The sequence below is a fragment of the Panthera onca genome, chromosome D3 (assembly GCF_046562875.1).
Source record: "Panthera onca isolate mPanOnc1 chromosome D3, mPanOnc1 haplotype 2, whole genome shotgun sequence".
NCBI classification, from domain to species: domain Eukaryota; kingdom Metazoa; phylum Chordata; class Mammalia; order Carnivora; family Felidae; genus Panthera; species Panthera onca.
This window is the reverse complement of record NC_138350.1, coordinates 79,203,050-79,227,409: the sequence shown is the minus strand read 5'-3', so window position 1 is coordinate 79,227,409 and position 24,360 is coordinate 79,203,050. Positions and strand designations below refer to the sequence as shown.

The following is a 24,360-nucleotide window of genomic DNA, read 5'->3' as shown; positions in this document are numbered from 1 at the left end:
GCTCAGGTCATGATCTCACAGTTCGTGGGTTCGAGCCCTGCATCGGGCTCTGTGCTGACAGCTCGGAGCCTGGAGCCTGCTTCGGATTCTCCCTCTCTCTGCCCCTCCCCCACGTGTGCTCTTCTCTGTCTCTGTCTCTCTCTCTCTCAAAAATAAAAAAAATTAAAAAAAAAAGATGTTTAATACTGCTTACCTCTTAGAATTGAAACACACGGAGAATTTTTTAAGTGGGACAACAATGAGTTACAGGAACACTGCAGGGTTGGAGCTCTGGGTCCTGCGGCCTGCTGGCTGAGAGGATCCCCCCCGCCCCCCTGCAACTGGCCGCTTAAGCTTTTTGAGCCTCTGTTTCCTTTCTGTACAATTCTAGATACAATTTCCAGATCTGCCCATCTACGTAAAACAAAACAAAAAGCCAAGTCCCCTGCAATCACTCAGAGATTCTTATCACTTTGCCACAGGAAAGCTCCTTCTGCATCAGCTTTCTCAGTGTGCAAGAAACACCACCACAGTCCTGTCGACAGGCAGGCAGGTCAGAAACAGAACGGTGTGGCACAACAGCTGGATCTGGCTCAAAAGTCACCAAAGGCTGCACGCCTGCTGGGGCTCAGGGATCCGAAGTTACAAACCCTACCCTCAAGGGGCTTATACACACCGGCGTGCGTCCCCCGCAGAGGCAGATCCTGCCTCAGCCTGAGAAGGCCAGGGAGGGTGTCCTAAGGACTCTGATAAGTGAGCTCAGTCTTAAAGGATGCGTAGAGATGGGCCAGATGAGAGAAAAGGAACTGGCAGGGGGAGGTAGGGAGAGGGAGGAAGGGAGAGAACTTAGAACAGTTCTGAGGCCTAAAATGGCGCATGGGGTCAGGGTGGCGAGGGAGGCCATCAGCAGAGTGGTGGGGGACAGCAATGACTGAGCCCCGCAGAGGGCTTCATCTGCATATTAAAGAGCCTGGATGGAAGGTGTGGAAATAACAGCTTAGAAGAAGCCCAGCATTCTCAAAATACCTCAGTTATGGAAGGAAGTTTTATGAAGAAAGCACCACAGCCAGAGGACCCGAGGCAAGCGGAGTGGGGGTGTGGGGGACGCAGCCAATGTGGCCCTCTCCGGCCTCCCGCGGGCCAGGCAGAGGGCTTCCGGGAGGGAGGGGGCAGGGAGGGCTACTTTGAGGTCGGTGAGAATGCTGAATGTGTTCCTGGGGTCACGTGTGCCAGGGAGGCTGTATCTGGACTAAGCCCAGCCAACCCTTCCCGGGGACTCGGGACACTGCAAGCGGGATGCTCCCCGCGAGCTGGTGCGGGATAGGGCTTAAGGGCCGAGCAGCGAGCCCAGTGGAAACCAGGAAGGGTGACATAGCAGAAACCATTCCTCCATTCCGTTCTGTTCCCCCGGAGGCAGCCCTGGTCTGCGACTGGCAAGGCAACAGATGCACGTGGAAGACGAACAGGAGAGAACTGGCAAAGCTGAATGTGGTCAATGCAAATTCTCCCAAGTAGGACTCATCTGAGCCTGATGATATGCGAACACTCCTGCCTTACTGATGACAAAGGCAAACAAGAGAAACATGTGGTCAGGCCTCATTTCAGATAGTAAAGGTTATCAATTGCTTCTGACCCAGACGAAAGCTGCAGCAGTCTCTGGGAGATAAGCATAGGCTTTATGTTACCCACAGAGAGGTTCTTTTTAGGGGAATTTGGTAAAAGGTCTACCCCTGAAGCAGCTGCTTAGCACACTGTCGGGCGGTGTCCTGGGTTCCAAAGCCTGGTTCCTGTTGAGCACCAGCTGACGTGAACATGTGGACAATTTGTCTGCCCATCCAGGAGTGTGGCTGTGACTCACTCCGCCCATCCATTTTCGAGCCCAGGGATTTCACACCTTCTGGCAAAAAGGGCCAAGTCACCGATTCCAGAGGTGACCAGATGTCCCAGCTCCTCAACAGACAATTCCTTCGAATTCATTTCTCTCTCCTAAGCTGACTGTGACTTTACACCCGAACGTGGCTTCTTTTTTAAAAATCAATATATAACTCACATAAAACTCACCCCTTGAGAGGGTGCAGTTCAGCGGGTTTTAGTATATTCACAAAGCGGTGCAACCACCATGGCCATATAATTCTAGAACATTTTCATCACCCCCAAACCGACATATCTACTTGACAGAGCTACAGGATTACAGATCTTTTAAGCAGCGGCGGCAGCAAATTTGCTACGGGAAGATTTGCCATGGTGAGGCAGACAATTAGGGCATTAATCTAATTCGAGGCACAGCTTACAACGCTATTTGGCTCTTTAGGCACGTTATATGCTTTGCAGGATGCCTTCAAACCTTCAAAATGGAATATATATACAACCTAAAAGGCTACCTATACGCACACGTAAGGAAATACGGTTTGCGGGTAAATAAAAAGAATCTGGAAAATTTTCTTTAGGGTGCCTGCACACTCAGGAGAAGGCAAGCCATGCCGTTGTCCTTTTTGCTCCTCCATCCTGGCTGTCTCTGCCAACCTTCTTTGCCTCCACTTGCAGAGACGCAGCTGTAGGACGAACCCTCTTGCTACAGGCCTGAGCGGCTCCCTGACCTCACACGCGGCATGCGGAGCCGGCCGTGTGTTGGCCTCGCTCGGATCCCGTGCTCCACTCCCAGGACGGGTTCCAGGGCTGTTCTCCCGGCTGCAGTACCTGGGTTGGTAACTATTAGGAAATCCACTGGCCTGTCTTGCTTCTGCTGGTCCCCTGGGGACCTGTCTCGCGATGCCGCAGGCCAGGCTCACTCCACCTGCCTGTGCCCCCAGCTTCCAAGTCCCTGAGTCCTGCCTGCCTAGCTTGGTCTCCGGTTAGCCTGCGCCCCCTCTCCTTTGTGCCCGGAGCTCTCTTATGCCAGTCTCCTCCTGCCTGCATGTCTTGCCAAGTACATGTGAATGCATGGATGCCCCCCAGTCTCTCTTAGTCCGATCCCTCCTTTTGCCTAAGGATTGTAGGTGTGGGGTTTTTTTTTAATCTATTTTTGAGAGAGAGAGAGAGACAATGAATCCCCACGCAGGCTCTGTGCTGACACGGGGCTCGATCCCACAAACCAGGAGATCGTGACCTGAGCTGAAATCAAGATCAGATGCGCAACCAACAAAGCCACCCAGGCACCCCCTTCCTACAGATCATAGCTCTCAGGCTGGGGTGAGCGCCCAGGCTCCTGGAGCCCCTGCTGGTCCTCAGGCCTTCCCTTCCAGCTGCTCAGAATTTGCGCCTAACTCCATCCTGCAAGGCCAAGCTCTCGGTGGTTGTGAGGTGGCTATTATTATTATTGGTAGCGATCCTAGTAAGGCAGGAATTTGATAAAAAGCCATTCCCGCTCAAATGTTACAAAAGCACACTCACTGGGGGAGTAGGGGAAGTTAGCAGAAGGGGTGATGTGTTAACCCTGCAGTCTCCTTTCTTTGCTCAAGATGCAACAGCAAAAGGCCGTCGGCAACTGCATCGAGACACAAACGACCTGTTAGTTATCTAGATCTTTTTGTTCCAGAACTCCTTTATGATTGGCTTGTTTCCTGCTGAAACAATAGAGCTTTTGAGCCATAGTTGTTTTCATGAAACAAAGCAGCACCACTTTTTGACTTTCCAGTTATTAAGTAAAGAATACAGTGACATGATACAAAATTCAAAAGTAACCACAGGCTTTGGGGGAAGTCTCCCTGTCACTTCTCCCGGCAGGTGCCAGCACCGCCCATCCCCTGCTGCATCCCCCTTGCAGGTGTGAAGGGAGAACTGACCTGTGATCCACTGGGGACACTCATCCACAGAACAGGTGCCCTGGAGGCCAGCTTGGGGTCAGGCCTGTCAGCAGCATTTGTGTTTTGGGGAATACGATGGTACTTACAAGTCTTATTTAAAAAAAAAAAAAAAAAAGCCATGTAACGGCAGGGTTCTACTACAGTTCTTTTTTAAAATATATATTTTTAAATGTTTATTTATTTTTGAGAGACAGAGCATGAGCAGGGGAGGAGCAGAGAGAAGCAGACACAGGAGCCGAAGCACCAGGAACCGCGACACCATGAGCCGAGCCGAAGTCGGACGCTTAACCCGCTGAGCCAGCCAGGAGCCCCTCTACTATAGCTCTTATTAAACTACAAAAATGATGTTTGACCCACAGGTTTATATCAACTAGCCTTTGTTTTCTAAAAGACTCTCCCCAGATTGATAAGGAACACTGGAGTCTGTTTATAGCAAATACGCTTTGCCAACCCCCCCACCCACATAGATTCCTTGGAAAGCCCTAGAAAGAGGAGTTAAAATGGCGAGACGATACATTTAACTTACTGGCCTTCTGTTGCTTTACTCTCTTGTATGTTTTGTGTCGTGTGTATATTTTTTTCTCAGGGCACACAGGCTGCTTATTTTAACAGATGACGAACTCGCCCGGAATAAGCGTGTCCACAGCCGGAGCGAGGCTTTGTGAGGCACGAGGAAGATAATAAATTGTACATCAAGTTTCTCTTTATGAAGCTGCATGGATTTATCTCCCAATGCAAAGCCACGTTGGATCTAATTCTGAAAAACCCTAAGCTGAGGAAAGATAACATCTTTGCCAGTGGAGCTACAGAGACCGGTGGGTCTATATTTAGATCCCGTAGGGAAGGCTGACTTAAATATTTATTTTTTGTGCTGTTAAGCAACCCAATTGTAGTGAAAGTCATTATGGATACTAAAATTACTTGCTGGCTCTGCTGAAAATTCATACTGACATATAACAAAGCAGAAAGAAGCTTGGCCCCTTCTGTCAAATCAAGAGGAAAAGAACCCAACCCAGAAAAACAAACGAGGGATTTTCCATAGATTTCATTTTATAAAATATCATCCGTGACTATATTTGAGAAATTTGGTTATAATTTAAGGCAAGATAGTATCAAATTTCTGACTGTTACAGTCGAATTGAAAGATGTGGTTTGTGTTAAGAGAGAAACTATGAAATGTGAAAATTACACCTCACTTAATAGTCCTGCTGTCCTTGAGAAACAATATCCTAAAAGAAAGTCACTACTGAAATTGCTCCTACTCAGAATAGAATACAAAGAGATTGCTAGTCACCTGTGTCCCCCAGAACTAGGACTGTCTCACTCCAGGAACCTGTCTCTGAAGCCTTTGTTTCGAGAAACAAATGAACAACAAACAAAAGATGAGGCTCAACGGATCAGGGATCAGGGCGAGCCAGCAAATTCTGCTGAGGGTCTTTTTTTTCTGGGCTGGCTGAGAACCGCAGGCCGGAGAGATCTCAAGTGTCTCCCCTCACGGACACCCCAGTTAGTGTGTCAAAACCCCTTCAAATCGAGATGTTCTGGGGGACCTTTTCAGCTTTGCTCCTTTCTTAGCTCCTCTCCTCCAGGAGCTTCCAGATGCCGGTCTCTACTTCAGTCTTGAGTTGTCTAGTGATAAAAAGAAAGCATCCTGCCCGCACGCTTCTTGGTTGCAAGTTCATAACTAGAAGTGGAAATGTCATAGGACTCATTGGTAGCTCAGACGTCTGATAAGATAGGTCTCTACGGTAAAAAAGAAAAATGAACGACCAACTCAAATAAAGCCTGACATGCCAGCATGCAGGAATTTAGCAGGACAGAGGGAGGGGCCGGGCGAACTCGGAAAGAGGTGAAGCAGGAGGAAGGGCCTGGCCAGGCGGCACGGCGGTTAGGGCAGTGGACTTCAGGGCAGGATTTTTCTCCCCAGTTCTCCAAATTCAGCTTCCAGTTTGGCTGGGATAGACGAATACCTGACGTCGCTTTAGTAAAACCGTCTCCATTTCTACAACTGGAGGACAAGGGAGAGGGCAATTCTAAGGCCTCAGTCTTCTCACCTGTAAAATGGGGCTAATAATTGCACTCCTCCCCCTGCAGTGAGGAGCAGATGTGACCATTCACGTAAGTCAGGTAGTCCTGGCAAGCAGCAATACTCATAAAAATCGAGACTCTGCTTCCTCACTGTGAAGCTAGAAGGCCTCTCTAGCAAGCTGTGGGGGAATGAAGCGAGGGAACTGCATTATTCACTCAGCACAGTGTGGACCCCTGGCCAGCGGTCAATGGTGGGGGGCAAATGCTCGTGCGCACACCTGAGGATTAGTGAGCGTACATTACTTACATCAGATCGCTCCCCGAGGGGGTAAAGGAAACACTGTCACTGGAAAGGGGGAAAAGGATGGCAAAGAAAGAGTGGGGACCTGCAGTAAAGTTCTGGGGTCCTGACAGTTTCCCTGAGTGCACCTTCCCTGTTCACTTGTAACCTAGCTCTGGGGGTTGGGGGCGGGGTGGGGGGAGGAGTGTTTTTCATCAAAGAGGTTTATTTTTTTTAAAGCATGTGTGATTTCACATAAAGAAGTGCTTTTCTCATGGGATTGAAATCGTGACAAACGGTCAGAGTCATTTCAGTGGTTTTCTGTCTGGGGGTTCAGTCCGTGACATAAGCCACTCTTGGGTGAGGGCAGAGACAGTTTACTCAGGGCGTCTGCTGATAAAGCGGCTGCTAGATCGTATCTGCCAGTGACTGTTGTTAACTAGGACATAACCGAGTTCTGACCAAATGCCCTTCTAGACATTTTCATTGTAAATAAACCTGATAGAAATTCAAGCCTACAGGTGTGCAGAGTAATAGACTCCTTTTTCTTTTGTTCAAACCAAAGCTTCACATTTCATACTTCAGAACATGACACAGGCACCTATAAAGATCGCATGTTGTAAAAGGACACAGAGAACAAAGGGGCAGCTTTTGGAGAATCCCCCATGCACCCAAGAGATCACCTAGCATACTCCCCTCGCTGGGGAGACCCCGAGCTATGGCACACACCAAGGACTTGGAGACACCGTTAAATCAGCCAGGTATGTGGCCCAAGTCCTAATGCAAGTAGATTCAGAGAATCAGAGGGTTTAAACAGAAAACACCCTGAGTGTTTAAAATATAATCCACTGGGGCACCTGGGTGGCTCAGTTGGTTAAGCGTCCGACTCTTGGTTTCGGCTCCGGTCGTGATCTCATGGTTCGTGGGTTTGAGCCCTACGTTGGGTTCTGCACTGACAGCACAGAAACTGCCTGGGATTCTCTCTCTGCCCCTGCCCCTCCCTGCTCTTGCTCTCAAAATAAACAAGCTTAAAAAAATAAAATATAATTCATTTCACAGATGTATATCTTACACACAGCTCTTGAAGAAAAAAAGATCTGTTACGGTGCCTGGGTGGCTCAGTCGGCTAAGCATCTGACTTTTGATCTCGGCTCAGGTCACTACGTCTAGGTTCTGGGTTTGAGCCCCGCAGCAGGTTCTGTGCTAAGAGCGCAGATTCTCTCTTTCCTTCTCTCTCTGCAATCAATCAATCAATTCTCTCCCTCCGCCCTCAATAAATGATTTCTCTCTCTCCTTCTCTCTCTGCCCCTCCCCCGCTTGCATATACTCTCTCTTTCTCAAAATAAATAAATAAATAAAGGTCACAGACTACGAGCTTGGGTTCTGTCCAGCAAGAGAGTGGACGCAGAATTGAATACAAAAGACTAATGTCCAGGAGGAGACCAGAACCCCAGACAACGCTTTCGTCTCTGTATTTATCGAGCTCACAAGACATTACCCACGTGGTGAACGTGAAGAAAACAAGATCTTACACACGTGAACGTGGAGAAAACAATCAGACAAGAATCATTAACTTGTGCGTGTAAGAAGCAAAGGGTCTGGGGGCAAGTGGAGTTCGTGATCACAGTGCGATAGATTGGCGTCAGATGTTAAGTAATTTTCTGCAGGTGATAAAACGAGTTACTCGTGATCCCATTACACTACCTCGCTAGCTCACCTTGGGTGCTATTGCCCCACGGTGGCGGCTTTCCACCCTAAGCTTTTTCGAACCCACTTATGTAAGTAGAACCTATTCCTCCACAAATAAACTTTAAAACATTTTTAAAAAAGAAAAAAAACACCTGCTGTAAACGAGGCTCAAGTAGTCTCTATTATGAAAAAATGTGTCTAGTTTGTTTCAGAGATTGTGAAGGAAGTCACGATGGTCACAAATACTCTGCTAACTGACCTGCTGCTGAAGGGTCTGGGGCATTCTAAAATGCATTTTATAAATATGCTTCCAGGGACAAAGAGGAGGGAAAACGCCAACTCGAAGGGCATTCATCACAGCTGGTCAACTCCTACCGGCTCACGGGAAATCACAAATATGAAATCAACCCCCTCCCCACGTGCAGACTACCTTCCATAAAGGGGTTGTGATTCATTTACTCATTGTGCAAATAAAAACTAAGGCCGCTCCCTCCTTTGCCTGTCATTCATCAAGCTCATGACCAGCAGACACATTCTGCTCCAGTCTAGGGTTTAATGACAGGCAGCATCTATCTCTTTAAAAGCTCTATCATCACACTTTCAAAGCTGTCTGTACTGAGCCCTCACGTACTTGGGCAAGGGGGTGGCCTGGTGCCAGACTAAAGAAATTAGCCCATCCCTGGCCTCTCAAAGCGTTTAGCACTGGATACAGGCACAGACAGAGAGGAAAGACGACTGTAACAGAGACCCACACAGCGGTTCAGGAACTGGTGCATGTGTTGGAAAAAGCCAAGTCCCATTAAGCTCCTGGATATGGCCCTCACTGGCAGGGAAAGAGCGAGAACGTGGGCCCAGCTCTTGGACTGGGAAGCAATCACAGAGGGAGGCGCACAGAGCCATGGAGGGAGAGGTGAGGGGCAGAGACAGAGCAGGGTGACAAGAAGGCAGGTGCTTGGACAGGTGGAGGGAGAGAGAAGAGGGAGCAGGGAGGTCCTGGGGAGAAAGAGTGCGTCCTTGCTTATAGTCCACACAAGACAATAAATCAACATAAAGTGAAATCTGGTTGTAATGGGTGTGACGGAAGAAATAAAACAGGGTAAGCTATAACGGGCTCAGAAGGGGACCCTCTGGTAAGACGACATTCAGTGGAGACCTGGATAAAGTGAAGGAACAAGCCAAGTTCACAGCAAGTATCAGGAGGAGGAGTATTCCCAGGTGGACGTAAGGAGCAAGGAGCATTTGCAAAAGCCCGAGAGTGTGCAAGGCTTGATCAGGAAGAGCAGGAAGGTCCATGTGACTAATGCAGTGAGGGAGGATAGCACAGGAAGTCACACAACTGATTCCAGAATCATCCGGATCGTGAGTTAGTACATCCCTGCAGCGCCCAGACTGTGTGGTGCTGACTTTAGGTTCACCTGGGACGTTGACTTAACACCATCAAAGGTTAAATAATAAGCACTTCATGCTATTTTCATTACTAGGCAGGCCTTACAACATCTGCCATAGTTTTATTTTACTTATTTTATTAAAAAAATTTTTTTTAATGTTTATATTTGAGAGAAAGCAAGCGAGCCGGGGAGGGGTAGAGAGAGAGAAAGAGAGAGAGGGAGACACAAAATCGGAAGCAGACTCCAGGCTCTGAGTGGTCAGAACCCGACGTGGGGCTCGAACCCATAAACAATGAGATCATGACCCGAGCTTAAGTCAGACACTTAACCCACTGGGCCACCAGGCGCCCCTGTTTAGATATTTTTTATTTTTTTAAGTTTATTTATTTTGAGAGCAAGCAAGCAGGGGAGGGGCAGAGAGAGAGAATCCCAAGGAGGCTCCAGACTCAGAGCTGTCAGTGCAGAGCCCGAAGTGGGGCTCGAACCCACGAACTGTGAGATCATGACCTGAGCAGAAACCAAGAGTCGGATGCTCAACCAACTGAGCCACCCAGGCGCCCCATCATCTGCCATAAGAGTTAAAAGATTTTTTTTTTAAATTTTAAATTATAAAATAACATCAAATTTACAATCTTAAACATTTGCCATAAGATTTTTTTAGGAATAGATATTACGCGCAGAAAAGAAATCTGACTTAGGTCAGGTTTGATTAAAAAACACCTTAAAAACATAGACTCGGGCGCCTGGGTGGCACAGTCAGCTAAGCGTCCAACTCTTGATTTCGGTTCAGGTCATGACCTCAAGGGTCCTGAGTTTGAGCCCCGAAGCAGGCTCTGCACTGACAGCGAGGAGTCTGCTTGGGATTCTCCCTCTCTCTCTCTCTCTCTCTGTCTCTCAAAAATAAATAAATAAAAGTAACTTCTCTCTTGACGCCATTTTGACTTAGCAAGCCTTGAACTGACCTGATGCGCGATCTTGGCAGTTGCTTTGTGTGGACCCCGCAGCACCTTCCCCTGACCACCTTGGCTCCAGGTGTGCTCCTTAAGGAAAACCGGGAGGCCGCACTTACTCAGAAGCGGCCTATCAAAGGTGCATTGATTTTTGCTCCACCCTCTTTCTTACTTTCCTCACAATACATTCATTATCTCTGCTCCTTGAAAAGAAAACATGTGGCCCTGGGGAAAATGAAGAAATAACCTTACATTTCAAAACCTTAATTGCAAGTGTCTTTGTCTTCCAGACAGATAAAGAGGGAGACAAGTTTGCAGCTGTGGGCTACTTGAAAGGAAAGTGCCGGGACGGTTTGTTTCCTAAACACAGTAATTAGGATGGCTTTGACTCCTTATGGTATCACCCAACAGGCCCCAGTGAATGCTCCTTTATTCTCCCAGTTAAGGTCTTTCCTTCCTTCTTTCCTTTTCTTTTTGTTTCTTTTCCTTTCCTTTTCTCTTTCTTTCCTTTCTTCCCTTCCTCCCTCCCTTCCTTTTGCCCTTCCTGAATCTTTTTTTTTTTTTAACTTGTATTCATATGAGATGAGAACTACTTTTTCTTCTTTCCTGCACTAAAAGGCAAATCCAAGAGCATTTGCAGGTCTGCTGGAGGCCAAGGCTCCTTCTGGGCCCTGCCTTCACTCTGGGAATGCACCAAGCTTATAAGGTCACTAGCCCCCACAGTGGCCAGAGAAACTGCCCCTGGCCCTCGGAGTGAAGTCCGCTGCTTCTCGAATGTGCACAGAATCACCTGGAGGTCTTATGAAAACGCAGCTTCTGATTCAGTAGGTCTGGGGCAGGCCCCAAGAGTCTGCATTTCTAACAGGCCTCCAGGTGATCGCTGGTCTTGGGGTAGCGAGGTCAGAGATTACGTTACAGACCCAGAGCCAGAACACTGTCACTTCCCCGAGCAGTGCACGATCCTTCTGTCTGTATAATGGATGTTGAGAACCACTTCTCCCATTGCTGGATACAGACGCCATTTATCCTGAACGGGAGTGAAGGAAGAATTGGCCATTATAAAACACCTAGTGTGTGCCAGGTATCATGCGAGAGGCTTTACTTTCCTTAACGTCCTGCATCCTCAAGGTCTATGCAGTAGCCCGCTGGACGGTTAGTGGTGAGCAGGCTGGACCAGCGCTAGGCGTGTAGCAAATGCTCAAATTCTTGTTAAATCGATGAATACTTTACCTGAAGGACCACTGTGATCTCATAACTTCCCTTTACAGAAGATACCGTTTCTACTAGTTCTGGATCAAATTTGAACTCCCAAGCATGGGCTTGGAAGGGTTCCACCAATTTGGCAAAAATTAGAGATAATGGGGGGGGGGGGGAGGGGGTTGCAAATGAGATTAGAAATCTCTTCTCCAGGGCGCCTGGGTGGCTCAGTCCATTAAGTGTCGGGCTTCAGCTTAGGTTATGATCTCATGGTTTACGAGTTTGAGTCCCACATCGGCTGAGCGGGAGTCCTGCCTTGCGTAAAACAAGGGCCCTACTTTGGGTGAGCCCAGCTTCTCTCTCTCTCTGCCCCGAACTCACTCGTGCCCCGCCTCCCACTGACTCTCTCTCTCTCTCTCACACACACACACACACAACCAACAAAAACCCAAAAACTCAGGCTCAAACTCTTTTCTTTTTTAAAAAAATTTGTTTTAAATGTTTATTTATTTTTGAGAGAGGGAGCAGGGGAGGGGCAGAGAAAAAGGGACGCACAGAATCCAAAGCAGGCTCCGGGGTCTGAGCTGTCAGCACAGAGCCCAATGTGGGGCTTGAACCCACGAACCATGAGGTCATGACCTGAGCCGAAGTCGGACGTTTAACGAGCTGAACCACCCAGGTACCCCTCAAATTCTCTTTTCTAATAGGGACAGAACACAGATCTGCCCAACCCGCACACATACAGCTGCTCCTGCCTCCTGCCCGTCACCAACGCCCGGGAACAGAGTGCCTCTCACCCCGGAAGAGCCCTCCGTGAGGTCACTGGAGATTTGCTCCCCAGGCAGAGCAGCTGGACCTCATCACCTCTGCATTCCCAGGCCCGCGAGGACTGCTCTGCACAGTTCAGGCGACAACCGATCAGTTGTACATTCTGATGGTTTGCTCATTTGTAGTCTTACCCATAAGTATGACCTTAACGGCCTGATCACAGGGACCCCAAGTGGGCCATAGAAAACCTGAGCTCATCGGAAGGGGGCAATTTTTTATGATTTCATTAAAGATGTTTCTAAACCTTGTAACTATTAGAAATGAATGGGTTAACGTTTAAGACCGATTCCGGTTGTGTTCCCACTGAATTTAATTGCTCCTGTGTCTTACGCTCCATTGTCACAGGCTTGGGGTCTGTTTCTAGGTTTCTTGCTATTGTGCATTAGTAATATGTGTTATTACCCACCCAAACCCCACTGGAGGCTCCCTCTCTCACTCCAGGGGAAATCTCAAGCCCTGACAATGACCAGAGGCTATGTGCGTTCTGACCCTCTTTCTTTTTGGAACTTTTCTCCCACTACTTAGTGCAGTGAGTTGTAAGGCATTGAAAAACAATTGTTGGGAATAGGAAGGATTTAGACTTGTGCCATGGTAGACACATCCAAATTTGGGGCAAGAGAGGAGTCCCCAAATTCACTGTAATCATAGTAATACTAAGACATACAGAGCCTTTAAGAATATAACAGAACTGGGGCGCCTGGGTGGTTCAGTCGGTTAAGTGGCCGACTTCAGCTCAGGTCATGATCTCACGGTCTGTGAGTTCGAGCCCCGCATTGGGCTCCGTGCTAACAGCTCGGAGCCTGGGGCCTGCTTCCGATTCTGTGTCTCCCTCTCTCTCTCTCCCTCCCTCCCTCACACTGTCTCTCTCAAAAATAAATAGACATTAAAAATTTTTGAAAAAATATAACAGAACTACATTTAACCTACCTTTAGCCCATCTTGTCTCCACCCCCACCCCAACCAGGATAGAGCCGAGCAGGTGGCAGGGAGGTGGGGGGTGGGGGACACACACAGGACCGTGGGGTGTCCTAGCAGGTGCAGGAGCAGGGCTATCGCACAGCTTATTTCTGCTGGGGGAGCACAGAGGAGGCAGAGATGCCTTTGCCTCAGGAAATGACAGAGGTGATTCAATACATCACATTTCTTCTCCTCCTGAGTCAGGGATCACTGGCCCACAGACCCTGTGCTATGTGATCCGGGTGCCTGTTTAAACTTTACTGGCCTTAAAGTCACAGCATTTTTCTTTTTGCATAATAACAGTAAGAGAAAGCCCACACGAGCGTACACCCTTGATCACAACTGCAGACTGGTTACAGGATCTCTGATACACTAAAAAGCTTGCTTCTGTCCCTACCCCCCGCCCCCACTCCTAAACCGCCTTGCTCTGGTCCCCACCCTGCCATGCAGACTGTACGAGCACCTCCCCCCCCGGAGGGGGTAAGGCCATGCCCTTGGAGAGGACTCTTAGGAGGAGCTCCAGCACCAACACTAATGAACTGTGCCACTTGGGCCTCATTTTCCCCACCGTCCTGGCCAAAGTGGACTGAGGATTAGAGATAATCTAAGGGCGCTTGGGTGGCTCAGTCGGTGAAGCGTCCACTCTTGATTTCGGCTCAGGTCATGATCTCACGGTTCGGAGGCTCGATCCCCGCGTCGGGCTCTTGGCTGAGCGTGGAATCTATTTGGGATTCTATCCTCTCTTTCTCTCTCTGTCCCTCCCCTGCTCTCTCTCACTCTCTCAAAAATAAATAAATAAACATAAAAAAAAAAAAAAAGCAAGAGAGATAATCTATGTAAAGCACCCAGCACCTGCCTCACAAGAGGCATCCCATCCCCAGCTCACAGGAGGGATTCAACAAATGGCAGGTGTTTTTAACGTACTCAGTCACAAACTATGAATTTAGAGCCGAGCTCCAAACCTTTTTACTGGATCCCCTGGTCTGTTAACAGCGGTTCTCAACCTTACGCTGCCATCGGAATGCCCTGGGGAAGTTGTTAAACTGGATTGCTGGGCCCTGCCTCCAGAATTTCCGACTCCGTAGACACACACCGGGTAGGGCCTGAGGATGTGCATTTCTAATGAAGTTCCCAGGTAGTGCGGATGCTGGGTCCAGGGGCCACGCTCTCCACAGGGCAGAGTCCCAGCTCCTGACGTTTGTTCACACAGCCCTTCGTGACTAACCAAAGCACACACCCCCTCTCCCCCTCAAGGTGGTCTTATCCTTTCCTGGTGTCTCCGGCCAGCCCTGGACTCCAGACGTCAGGACTGGATTCAGTTTTTCCAGGTATGCTCTGTCCCCACCGCTGCCCCTTCCCCTGCTGTCTGCCCTCGGAGTCATCTCTGCCTTTCCAGGACCAGGTCGTGTAGCACCTGCTCGGCTCTCCACTCGGCTCCCTCCGCCCCGCCCTGTGCCCCTGGACATCTCGCCCTTCCTCTTTGGTAGACCTTTAGACCCTCGTGGCTCCAAGGGGTGCCAGACTGTCTTATCTTCCTTACTAGACGGGGAGCCTTCCTGGTCACAGGCAGCGTGGCAGAAGTCTGACGGGGTCTTCTGGCCTCTTGTTCGTTTGTGGTTTTTGCCAGTAAGTACAAAATCAGGATCCACTGAATTGAAAGGAAAAAAGGCTGACAGAGAGGTTAAAGGAACCAGCATGAATAACTCTGGGCAGAGGGAAGTTGCGGGTAACAATCTTCAACAATGGAAACATTAAAATAAAGAACACTGACCAACTGATCTTTACCCCTATGAAAGAACAAATTTGAGGAAACGGGGTCAAATTGTGACATATTAGATTTAGGTCTGCTACAGGGAAGTTCCTGATATTGGGAATTATTAACTGGGGTAGCAGAGGCAGACGTGAATCTCTACTATGCTTTCCAATGGAAGAGGTTCTCCATGACCATAAAAATTTCATACGGATCCTGCCTTTGTATCTTGGGTACAAAGTTGACAGGAGGGAAGGGCTCTTTACAGATTTCTTTTAGCTGGATATGGGTCTGGCAGCTGTCTGTGCTACTTAAGGATACACTTTTGCTTTTGTAAGGATACACGTGACAAAGAGTAACTTTTTTTTTTTTTTTTAAATCAGTACCTTAGGGAAGCGGTTCGTTTTTCCATTTGGGGATGTCATGAGAACCCACACGTGCAAACACTGTGGTGTTTCCTGGGATTTATGCAATACCGCAGTCCTCTCTCCCCACTTGCCAGGTTTAACCATCGCATTCACGAAAAGTTAGAGGGTTTTTCTTCCTCATTTTTAATGGAAAGTCTTCAAATTTCTGGTAGCTGGAGGAAGTGGCTCTTGCAGTCTCAACAGCGCACAGGAAATGTAATAAGTTATTATTACTCTGATAAACTGGAAGGCTAGTTTTTGCCGTCGGTTCTTCCTTCCACTTGGAAACCTGGCAGCTTTTGGACCTCGCTTGTGCCAGACAGGGGCCTCTGCGTCACCTGCTCTGCTAGATTTTGGGGGGTGGGCATGAGGGAGCTGAGCAGAGAGAAAGGGAAACATTCCTCTTAGGCACTAGCAAGCCACCAGGAAACTGTGTTTTCTGCAAGCGAGAAGTGTTTGCTAAGCCATAGGTCCAAGGTAAACACTGCTTCTGTCTGGGGGCAGGTGACATATTTGAGGCCAGTGCGGGAAGACCGCGGGTCAGGTCGCACCTGCTTTAATGATGGACCCTCTGGGATCCCTGGCTGCTTATCTCTGTTTAGTCCTGAGTTTTAGATTTGCCTACATCCTGAACTTCTGGTTCAAAGACACCTTTAGGACAGGATATGGTTCTAAATTCCAGAGCACACAGATTTCCTGTGGATCCTGGTGCCTTGGGCACTCTTGGCTTGTTTACCTGTATGGGGTGTGAAGAACTTTGGCTCCTCCACACGATAAAATAATCCAGAGCAGTTGGGATTCAATAGCCTAAAATTCACCCTCTTTTATTGCTTGTTTAGGGGGGAAAAAAATCCTTTAGTTGAACCTGAGACAGAGGTTTCCTTCATAAGCCGTGAGAAACACCATCCAAATGGTCAGCTATTCTATTCTGACATCTATCACCTTGGGTTTTGTTTTGTTTTGGTTTTGGTTTTTTTAAGTAATAGGTCCGACCACATCCTTTGCCCCTGTATTGTGGGCACCTAGCACAACTCTGCTGGCTCCGAAATCACTCCTGCACTTGGCTTCTCCTTTTTCTCACCACTACACCGACCTGATTCAAGCCTTTGCTAGCTCTTCCTGAAACCAGGGCAGTGGCCTCCTTACTGCCCACCCCCCCCCACCCAACACACACCCTTCCCCATAAGGTACACATCTGATCATGACCCTCCCAGCCCACAATACAGCAAGATAGCATCTGAAGTATTTTGCAGGCCTCAAGGCCCCTGAGTGTTGGTGCTGCCCCCTCTCCCCACGTGCCCTTGGAAATCCAGGAATGCCATCCTTTTACGAGTTCCCTGAAAACACTGCAGTCATGCCTCCTGGCCCCAGCCACCCGTGGGTCCCCAGCCCAGACGCTGCCCTCTTGTCCCTCCTTCTGGGCTTTGGACAAACTGGGAGGAAAGGAAGGAGAGACTCTTTCAAGCAGGTTAAAGCACTCCTCGTCCTGGGCGCCCACCACACGTGGAAAATGCTCCCAGGAAACCGGTCTCCTCCTGTACGGTATCCTAAACGTCAGTGCGCCTCCCGAAGACAGGGGCTGGGGGGGGGGGCGGTCTCTGTCCCCTCAGCCTACTGTGGGGTGTCCCACACGCGGTAAGCACGGGCCCACTTTGTCGAAATAAATGAGTATAGGTTGTTTTCTTGCTCACTAGTGAGTTCCCTGTCCTGAATGTGGGAGCCCACAGACATCAAAGGCTGGAAGAGGAGGGGCCCACAAAACAAATACAGGCATCAAGTCATCAGCACACATCCACAAAGAATGTGCTTCAAACTGCGGACGGGGGTGCCAGCCCTTGACTTCGGAGACGGAGGGGAAGCCTGCCAGGGGCGCTTGGGCACGTCGGTCTCTCTGGCAGGAAACAGGCTGACAGCGTCTCTCAGAATGAGGACAGAGACATGGGGCTGTGTGTAATCTCACTCACCGCCCACTTGGGGCTCAACCTCAAAAGCTCACTAAGAACTTCAGACGGACCAGGTCTTCTGCTTTGCTGAAGCCGAGCGTCTTAGTCTGGGTTTCTTTGGGCTCAGGGTTTTGGGGCAGAAAGGATGAAATGAGTGTCTAGCAGGGGATCCTATAGGAAGCCCAGTCCCTGCAAGCAGAGGGAAACACAAAGAGAAAGTGGATGACTTCCGACCAACCAGGAGGAGTGCTGGGAAGGAAAATCACCTGCCGGGCAGAATGCTACCCAGGCCAGCTCGGGGTGCTCGCAGGTGAGGCCAGGCTGCTGTGTGCTCAGGCGGGGGTGCTCCCCTTGTGGGTGGGGCTCAGGATGCTTCAGGGACACAGGGCCGCCACCTGGACGGGACAGTAGGTGCCCTTGTGGGCGAATCACCTGTAAAGCTGATGACCGGGGTGCAGACCCATCTCAGCGAAACAAAAACAAAAAACACACCAAGCCAAAAACAAACCAAAACAAGAACGGCCTAGACAAAATTCCTAGTCCGTTGCACACGTCGTGTGGGGAAAAAACACTGATATTTTTTTCCCATGTACTTCAAAAATAGGAAAATAGAGTGAGGGAAATTTTAACACTGACATGACAGATAAAGTTCACACGGCGCCTTCTTACACACAACCCTCTCCGCAAAGGAGGCCTGGGTTTGGAAGTCCCCTTTCCATGGCCTCATAAAACACTGATTTATTGACCTTCAAAGATACACCTTTATTGTTTCAGTTTTCCTGGTGTAAGAATTGCTGGTAGATAACTGAAAAAGCAAGCTCATATTTCCTTATCAACCCAGAGAATGTGTTTATATTACAAATGTGTCACTTTGGGGGAAACAGCGGGAAGGAAACAGCAGGGGAGACATCTGAAACCCTTGCTATCAACAAAATGAACTAAACACCACGGATCCACAAGTGTGTGCTTCTCCAAACAAAGTATTGCAATAGAGCTGAGGCCTGCCTCCAGGATGGGAGGGGGCCAGGAAGACAGCCGGGCAGGTGTATATCCTACAACACAGAGCTCCACTCGAGGGGATTTCCTCCGTGGGGTCTCCCCACAGGCTTTCCCAGGGCCCTGTGGCTTATCTGCTTCTGATCAGTCTACCTTACCACCTCACCAGGAGCCATACAAGAGTTATCTCAAAAACTATAATAAATGTTTAACGTCCTGTCTGCTGTTGGCTTTCCTGAATTAAGTGCTTTGTACCATCGGTAAAGTCATTAAAAAAAAAAAAAAAAAAAAGGTGGTACGTTTTGTTTGTTTGTTTGTTTTTCCCTAAGATTCCTTTAGGCCTGAATCAGCCATGCCATTCTCTCGACTAGAAAGTTCTCCTTCCCCAGCTGCCTCTTGGAATCTGACCCTTCGTTTCCTACCCATGCTGCAAGGACCATGGCAGAAACCCCTTCCTCCAAAGCCCACCCTGATTGCTCGAGTTCTACCTGTTCAGTTCTTCCCTCCGCCCCCCTCTGCACTTCTGTCATTACGTGCTGCTTTATTATTATTACACGTCCACCCGTCTAGTCCGCTGACTAGACTGTGGCCTGTGACACAGTTGTCTTCGTCCCGCTTCCCACTAGCACAGTGTTGTAGACCGTAAATGTTTGTTGGCCGGAATATGAGTGAACCTGCCCTTAGATAACTGGAGACAAACATGGTTGTGTCTAATCAATTACCTGAAAACAGAGTTTCTCTTTAAAATTTTTTTAAATGTTTATTTTTGAGAGACAGAGAGAGAGAGAGAGAGAGAAAGAGACCAAGCACAAGTGGGGGAGGGGCAGAGACAGAGGGAGACACAGAATCCGAAGCAGGCTCCAGGCTCTGAGCTGTCAGCACAGAGCCCCGTGCAGGGCTTGAACCCACAAACAGCGAGATCAGGACCTGAGCGGAAGTTGGACACTTAAACCGACTGAGCCACCCAGGCACCCAAAACAGGGAGTTTCTGTATTTCCTTACTTGGAATAAACAGTGGAACTCTCAACATAAAAACACAAAAGGATTTTATCTGTGGGCAAATACTCTTCTTATGTCTGAAAACAAATTCCCTCATAAATATAGGCAGACAGAGAGATAATCACAGAAATGTTTTAAAGGGCAAAACTGTCAGCCTTCCAGGTACCTTTAAAGCTGTTTAGCAGGGGCCCCTGGGTGGCTCAGTCGGTTAAGCGTCCGACTTCGGCTCAGGTCATGATCTCACGGTCTGTGGGTTCACGGTCTGTGGGTTCGAGCCCCACGTCGGGCTCTGTGCTGACAGCTCGGAGCCTGGAGCCTGTTTCAGATTCTGTGTCTCCCTCTCTCTGCCCCTCCCCCGTTCATGCTCTGTCTCTCTCTGTCTCAAAAATAAATAAATGTTAAAAAAAAATTTTTTTAAATAAATAAATAAACGTTAAAAAATTTTTTTTAAATAAATACATCTGTTTAGCATAATGTAAATGAAAATAAATACTTGTACAAAAAGCGCTCCCTAGAAGCTGGTTTTGCCAGCGATTTCACAAAGCCAATACCCCTTGCCTCTCACTAAGGAGTTCTTCAAGCCTCGCCCAGGATGTGATAACCAACCTCAACGGATCGCCAATACAATTCCTGGCTTTGAACGAATAGAATAGGTTGGCCAAAGAAGCAGTCATTACACAAAATACCACACACCACAAGTGAACATACCACATTCTCGCCTGGGGAGGACACAGCAGCACGGCAGCTACCTTCGGCTGTCAGAGTTCATGGATCTCCACTGGCGAGACTGGCACAGACCTCTCTCATTTGATTACGACTGTCTCAGTGTCATTTGTTTCCTGTTTAGACGTGATTAAAAACTGCACAGGATTCAAGTGGCCAAAAGGGAAAGGGAGGGGAAATAGCACCTGTCGAAAGCTATCTCTGAAAAATAATTTTGTTTTGACAGCATTTGCTGTTCATATTGGAACCTACTGCGTTTTACGAATATACGTACGTATACAGATTTTGCAATAGTAGTGTGAGATGCTTTTTTAATTTTTAAATGTTTATTTAGTTTTAGGGGAGAGAGAGAGAGAGACAGAGACAGAGTGTGAGCAGGGGAGGGGCAGAGAGAGAGACACACAGAATCAGAAACAGGCTCCAGGCTCTGAGCTGTCAGCACAGAGCCGGACTCGGGGCTCGAACTCAGGAACCGGGAGATCATGATCGAGGCCAATATCAGATGCTTAACCAACTGAGCCACCCAGGCGCCCCGTGAGATGCTTTTTTGAAACTGCACAGGTTTTTCTCAGGCGGCTAACTGTTCACTGGAGCCCTGGTCCTTTAGTTCAAGTAAGGTAGCACCCTGTCCAACCTGTTGAGCACTTCATTAAGCAACGCCTGACGTGCTTAAAATGAAAAAATTCCATTAGGTTTTTCCGCCTTCTTTTCCCTCAACTATTCTGAGACCCATACCCGTCGGAACGACACGGAAGGAACCTTCACGAGCGTCGTCTGCTCCAGCCTAGGCACACTCCTGTTATTTTTGTCAAGGCTTTCCCCCTAGGCTGGCTCCCCCGCCCCACCTTCTCTGGCCCCGAAACACGGCTCTACCAGCGGCCTGGCCTGTCTTCGCAGGGTTCTGGGCCATTCTGCAGACCCAGGTTAACAGAACAGCCTCGGCCAACTGTAACAGAGAAGGGAAATCTGAAACTGCCCAAACCAAGAAAACCACTGCCATTTACCCTCCCCATCGAGGCATTTCCAAGTACACAAGGTTTTTACAGAATTTGTGGTGCTGGGCTTGCCGCACCAGATAGCTCTCCACCAGGAGGCCAGAAAATCAGTAACCAGCTTTATCCGCAACCGTCCCGGGTGGGGTGGGGAAGAAATCTCTGACCAAACCAGGCGGCGAGGACCCGGCACGGCGCACTCTTCACGCTGAAGCCGGGAGGCCGTCCCAAGGCAAGGGCCCAAGGCCCCCGTGGGGAGCCCCAGGTGCATCCCGGGCTGGGGAGCCCCAGGAGGGCCGGCACCAGAGAGGATGACCACCGCCATCCCAACTCCTGCGCAACTGGCCTCAGCCTGGGGCTCCCCGGCAGGCTTGCGGCACCCCGTGTGCCTCGGTTCCTCCAAATGCAAACAGTATCCTGTCCTAACGTCATCAAAGTGCTTCGGAGGACAAGTGATTCTCCGGTCATTCGGAGCCAGAACCCGACCTGGTTGGTGGCCCTTAAGCTGTCAGCGGGGAGAGTCGGAGGGGAGCACGAGACGTAAAAAGCAAGGGAGCATAAAAAGGAAATCTTATGTCGGCTTTTCTGCAGAAACTGCCAAATTCGCTTTCACCGCGCGCTCTAGACGTCCCCGTGAGGCGACGAGCACCGGTCTTCGGATGACCAAGGAAACCGAGGTGGGGAGAGGGTGCGAAGCCAGGCAGAGGGGATGGCCTAGCGTCCCGAGGGACTCAAAGTGGCCTGGGAGGCGAACTCGCATTCAGGAGCGGGTACCCGGCGTGGGCATGCGTGCGGCTCTGAGTTCTCCCCTCGCCCACTCCGTTCGCAGGGGGACAGGGGCCGCGTCTGCACAGAAGCTACCCTGCGCGCCAACTTGGCGCTCCGGAAACGCCTGGACAATCACTGACCTCAAAGGCTGCCCCTACGTGGACTTCTGGGAGCCCGCGCGCGGGTGGTGGGGTCCCGCAAGTCCGCGTTCTGCGCCCCAAGGTCTCTGCACTCGCCCTTCCCCTCCCTCCGCCGTCCCACCCGCGGAAGCGCCTCGCCTTTCCGCCGTCTCCCGCTTCTCTCTGTCCCGGTCCCAGGACGTCTCGCAGCCCGCGCGTCCGGGTCCCTCCCCGGGCTCCCGAGGGGGCGTCGCGCGCGGGAACGGGGTGCGCGGGGAGCGGGAGCGGCCGGGCGGCTCGCTTACCTGCAGACGGCCGAGCAGCGCGCAGATCGTGAGCAGCGCGGGCAGCGGGCGGCGCCGCCGGGCGCGCGGGGCCATGGCGCGGTGGGCGGGCGGGCGCCGCGCTCTGCGGCCTCTGCGGCCCGGGCTGCGCGGCTGTCTGGGACCTCGGGCCGGCCCGCCCCGCCGCCGCGCCCCGCCCCGCCCCGCCCCGCCACCTGTCCCCGCCCGCCCGCGCTGCGCCCCCTCCCGCCGGGCCGGCGGCGCCCGCCAGGTGGTGCCCGAGCGCGGGGCGCGCGCCTTCTATTGGGCGAGCGGGCACACCGGAGGCACAGCGAGGTGAGGACTGCGAAGGCGACGGCGGGGCGGGGGGGAGGTTCGCCGCCCCTCCTCGCGCAACTTCTGCAGCCGCGGGCGCGAGAGTTAGCCCGGAGCTTCTAACCCTGGGCTCTGCAGGTTGCACGCGGACAGGTTTGCCTGCGACCCGACCTGCTGTGTCTTTCACGTTCGCGGGCACGGACCGGTCTGCACCCAGACATCCCCGGCCGGCTTCCAGGGGAGGGGACGGGGCGGCGGCGGCCTAGCCCGCGGGCCCACGCCCGCCTGGATCCCACGCGCTCGGCCCTAACAGGCGGGGCCTCCCAAGCAAGGGTGGATACCCCACCACCGGGAATTAACCAGAAGAGGATCTTCGCTGGGGATTTCGTGGAGTACAATGCAAAGGTCACCACAGTATGCCATCCAGCACGCTTCATACAATCCTCCCTCAAAGTTTGCTGGCCAGCAGCCACTTCCTCTTGCCTCTCCTCTAGTACCCTTCTCTGGGGTGAGAGACACCATCCTGTCTCCGCCCCCCACCCACACCCCCCACCCCATCCAGGCACTAGCCTTGATGAGTCCTTTTGCTGCTGTAGAACCCGCCAGCTGTCGGGCGCGCTGCACCTGTTGTTCTGGTCGCTTGCTATTCCTTGCTTAGGAGTGTATCTTCTCTCCCGTTCTAGGTCGATGCTGGACGCACGCATACACCTGCTCCTTTGTATGGATAACTTTTTGAGTGAACATACTTGCCTGATGTCAACAGAAGGTTGAATTTCTTGAGTGCTAGAACTGTATCTGCTTGCCTTACTTTCGGCCCAGTGCATGGTGTATCCTAGTGAATATTCCATAGGATCTTCTACAGTTGTTGGGCGAAGTGGGTTTTAAAGGTCAATTAGGTCAAATCGTTTGAAATATCATGTCATTTTCTGCCTAGTTGTTCTGAGGAAACTGGAAATTTGCAACGAAAACTGTGAGTTTGTTTATTTTTGCCTTTCAGGTCTCACCCCCCCCCCCCCGCCCGCCAATTTTTTGACGCTTAGATTAGAAGCATAAACATTTCAGATTATTATGTCTTCTTGATGAATTGACTTTTCATCATTATGGTAGGGCCTCCTTGATCCATGATAAAACTTTGGGTTCTGAAGTCTACTTTGGCGTTAGTTATATAGCGACTTCACCTTTCTTATGAATAGCATTTACATGGGACATCTCATTCTATCTTTTTTCTTGTTTTTACCTTTAATATAGAGACATCAGCCTTTCTGTCTATGGACACTGGCAAGTATCTTAAAAGTCTCCCCTCCCACTGCTGCACGTCGAAGTCAGAGGGTCCCAAAGAGCCTGAACAGCTGCGGAAGCTCTTCGTCGGAGGTTTGTGCTTTGCAACAACCCATGAGAGTCTGAGGAGCCATTCTGAGCAACGGGGAACACTCCCAGACTGTGTGGTAATGAGGGGAGAAAACACCATGCACTCCAGAGGCTTTGGGTTTGTCACAGATGCCCCTGGGGAAGAGGTGGACACAGCCATGAATGCAGGGCCGCCCAAGGTGGATGGAAGAGTTGTAGAACCAAACAGGGCTGTTTCAAGATTCTCCAAGACCTGGTACCCACTTAACTGTGAAAAAGATTGTTGTCGGTGGCCTTAAAGGAGCCATCATCGAAGAGATTATCTCGAACAGTATGGGAAAATGGAAGTGATTGCAATCATGACTGACTGAGGCGGGGGCTAGAGGAGACTCTTTGCTCTTGTAACGTTTGATGACCGTGACTCCGCAGACAAGATTGTCATTCCAAACTACCTCAGCTGTGAAGTAAGGAGAGCCCTATCTCAGCAGATGGCGGCTAGTGCTTCATCCAGCCAAAGAGGTCTAAGTGGTTCTGGAAACTTCGGCAGTGGTTTTGGTGGGAATGACAACTTCGGTTGTGGAGGAAACTTCAGTGGGTGAGGTGGCTTTGGTGGCCGTT

General features: G+C 50.2%; 1 protein-coding gene across 4 annotated transcripts in view; it reads right to left on the bottom strand.

Moving 5' to 3' along the window:
- TNFRSF11A (TNF receptor superfamily member 11a) overlaps window positions 1-22,283 on the bottom strand; it is a 54,168-nt gene extending 31,885 nt beyond the window's left edge. Inside the window, exon 1 of one of the 4 annotated variants that reach the window (XM_060614019.3) lies at window positions 22,102-22,283. In XM_060614019.3, the coding sequence (XP_060470002.3) occupies window positions 22,102-22,176 (75 nt within the window). In that variant the 5' untranslated portion in view covers window positions 22,177-22,283. Of the gene's footprint in view, window positions 1-19,902; window positions 21,184-22,101 lie in introns of those variants that run through there. The other 3 variants (XM_060614021.3, XM_078435177.2, XM_081790836.1) reach the window with 3 other exon arrangements.
- Between the last annotated feature and the right edge of the window lie 2,077 nt (window positions 22,284-24,360).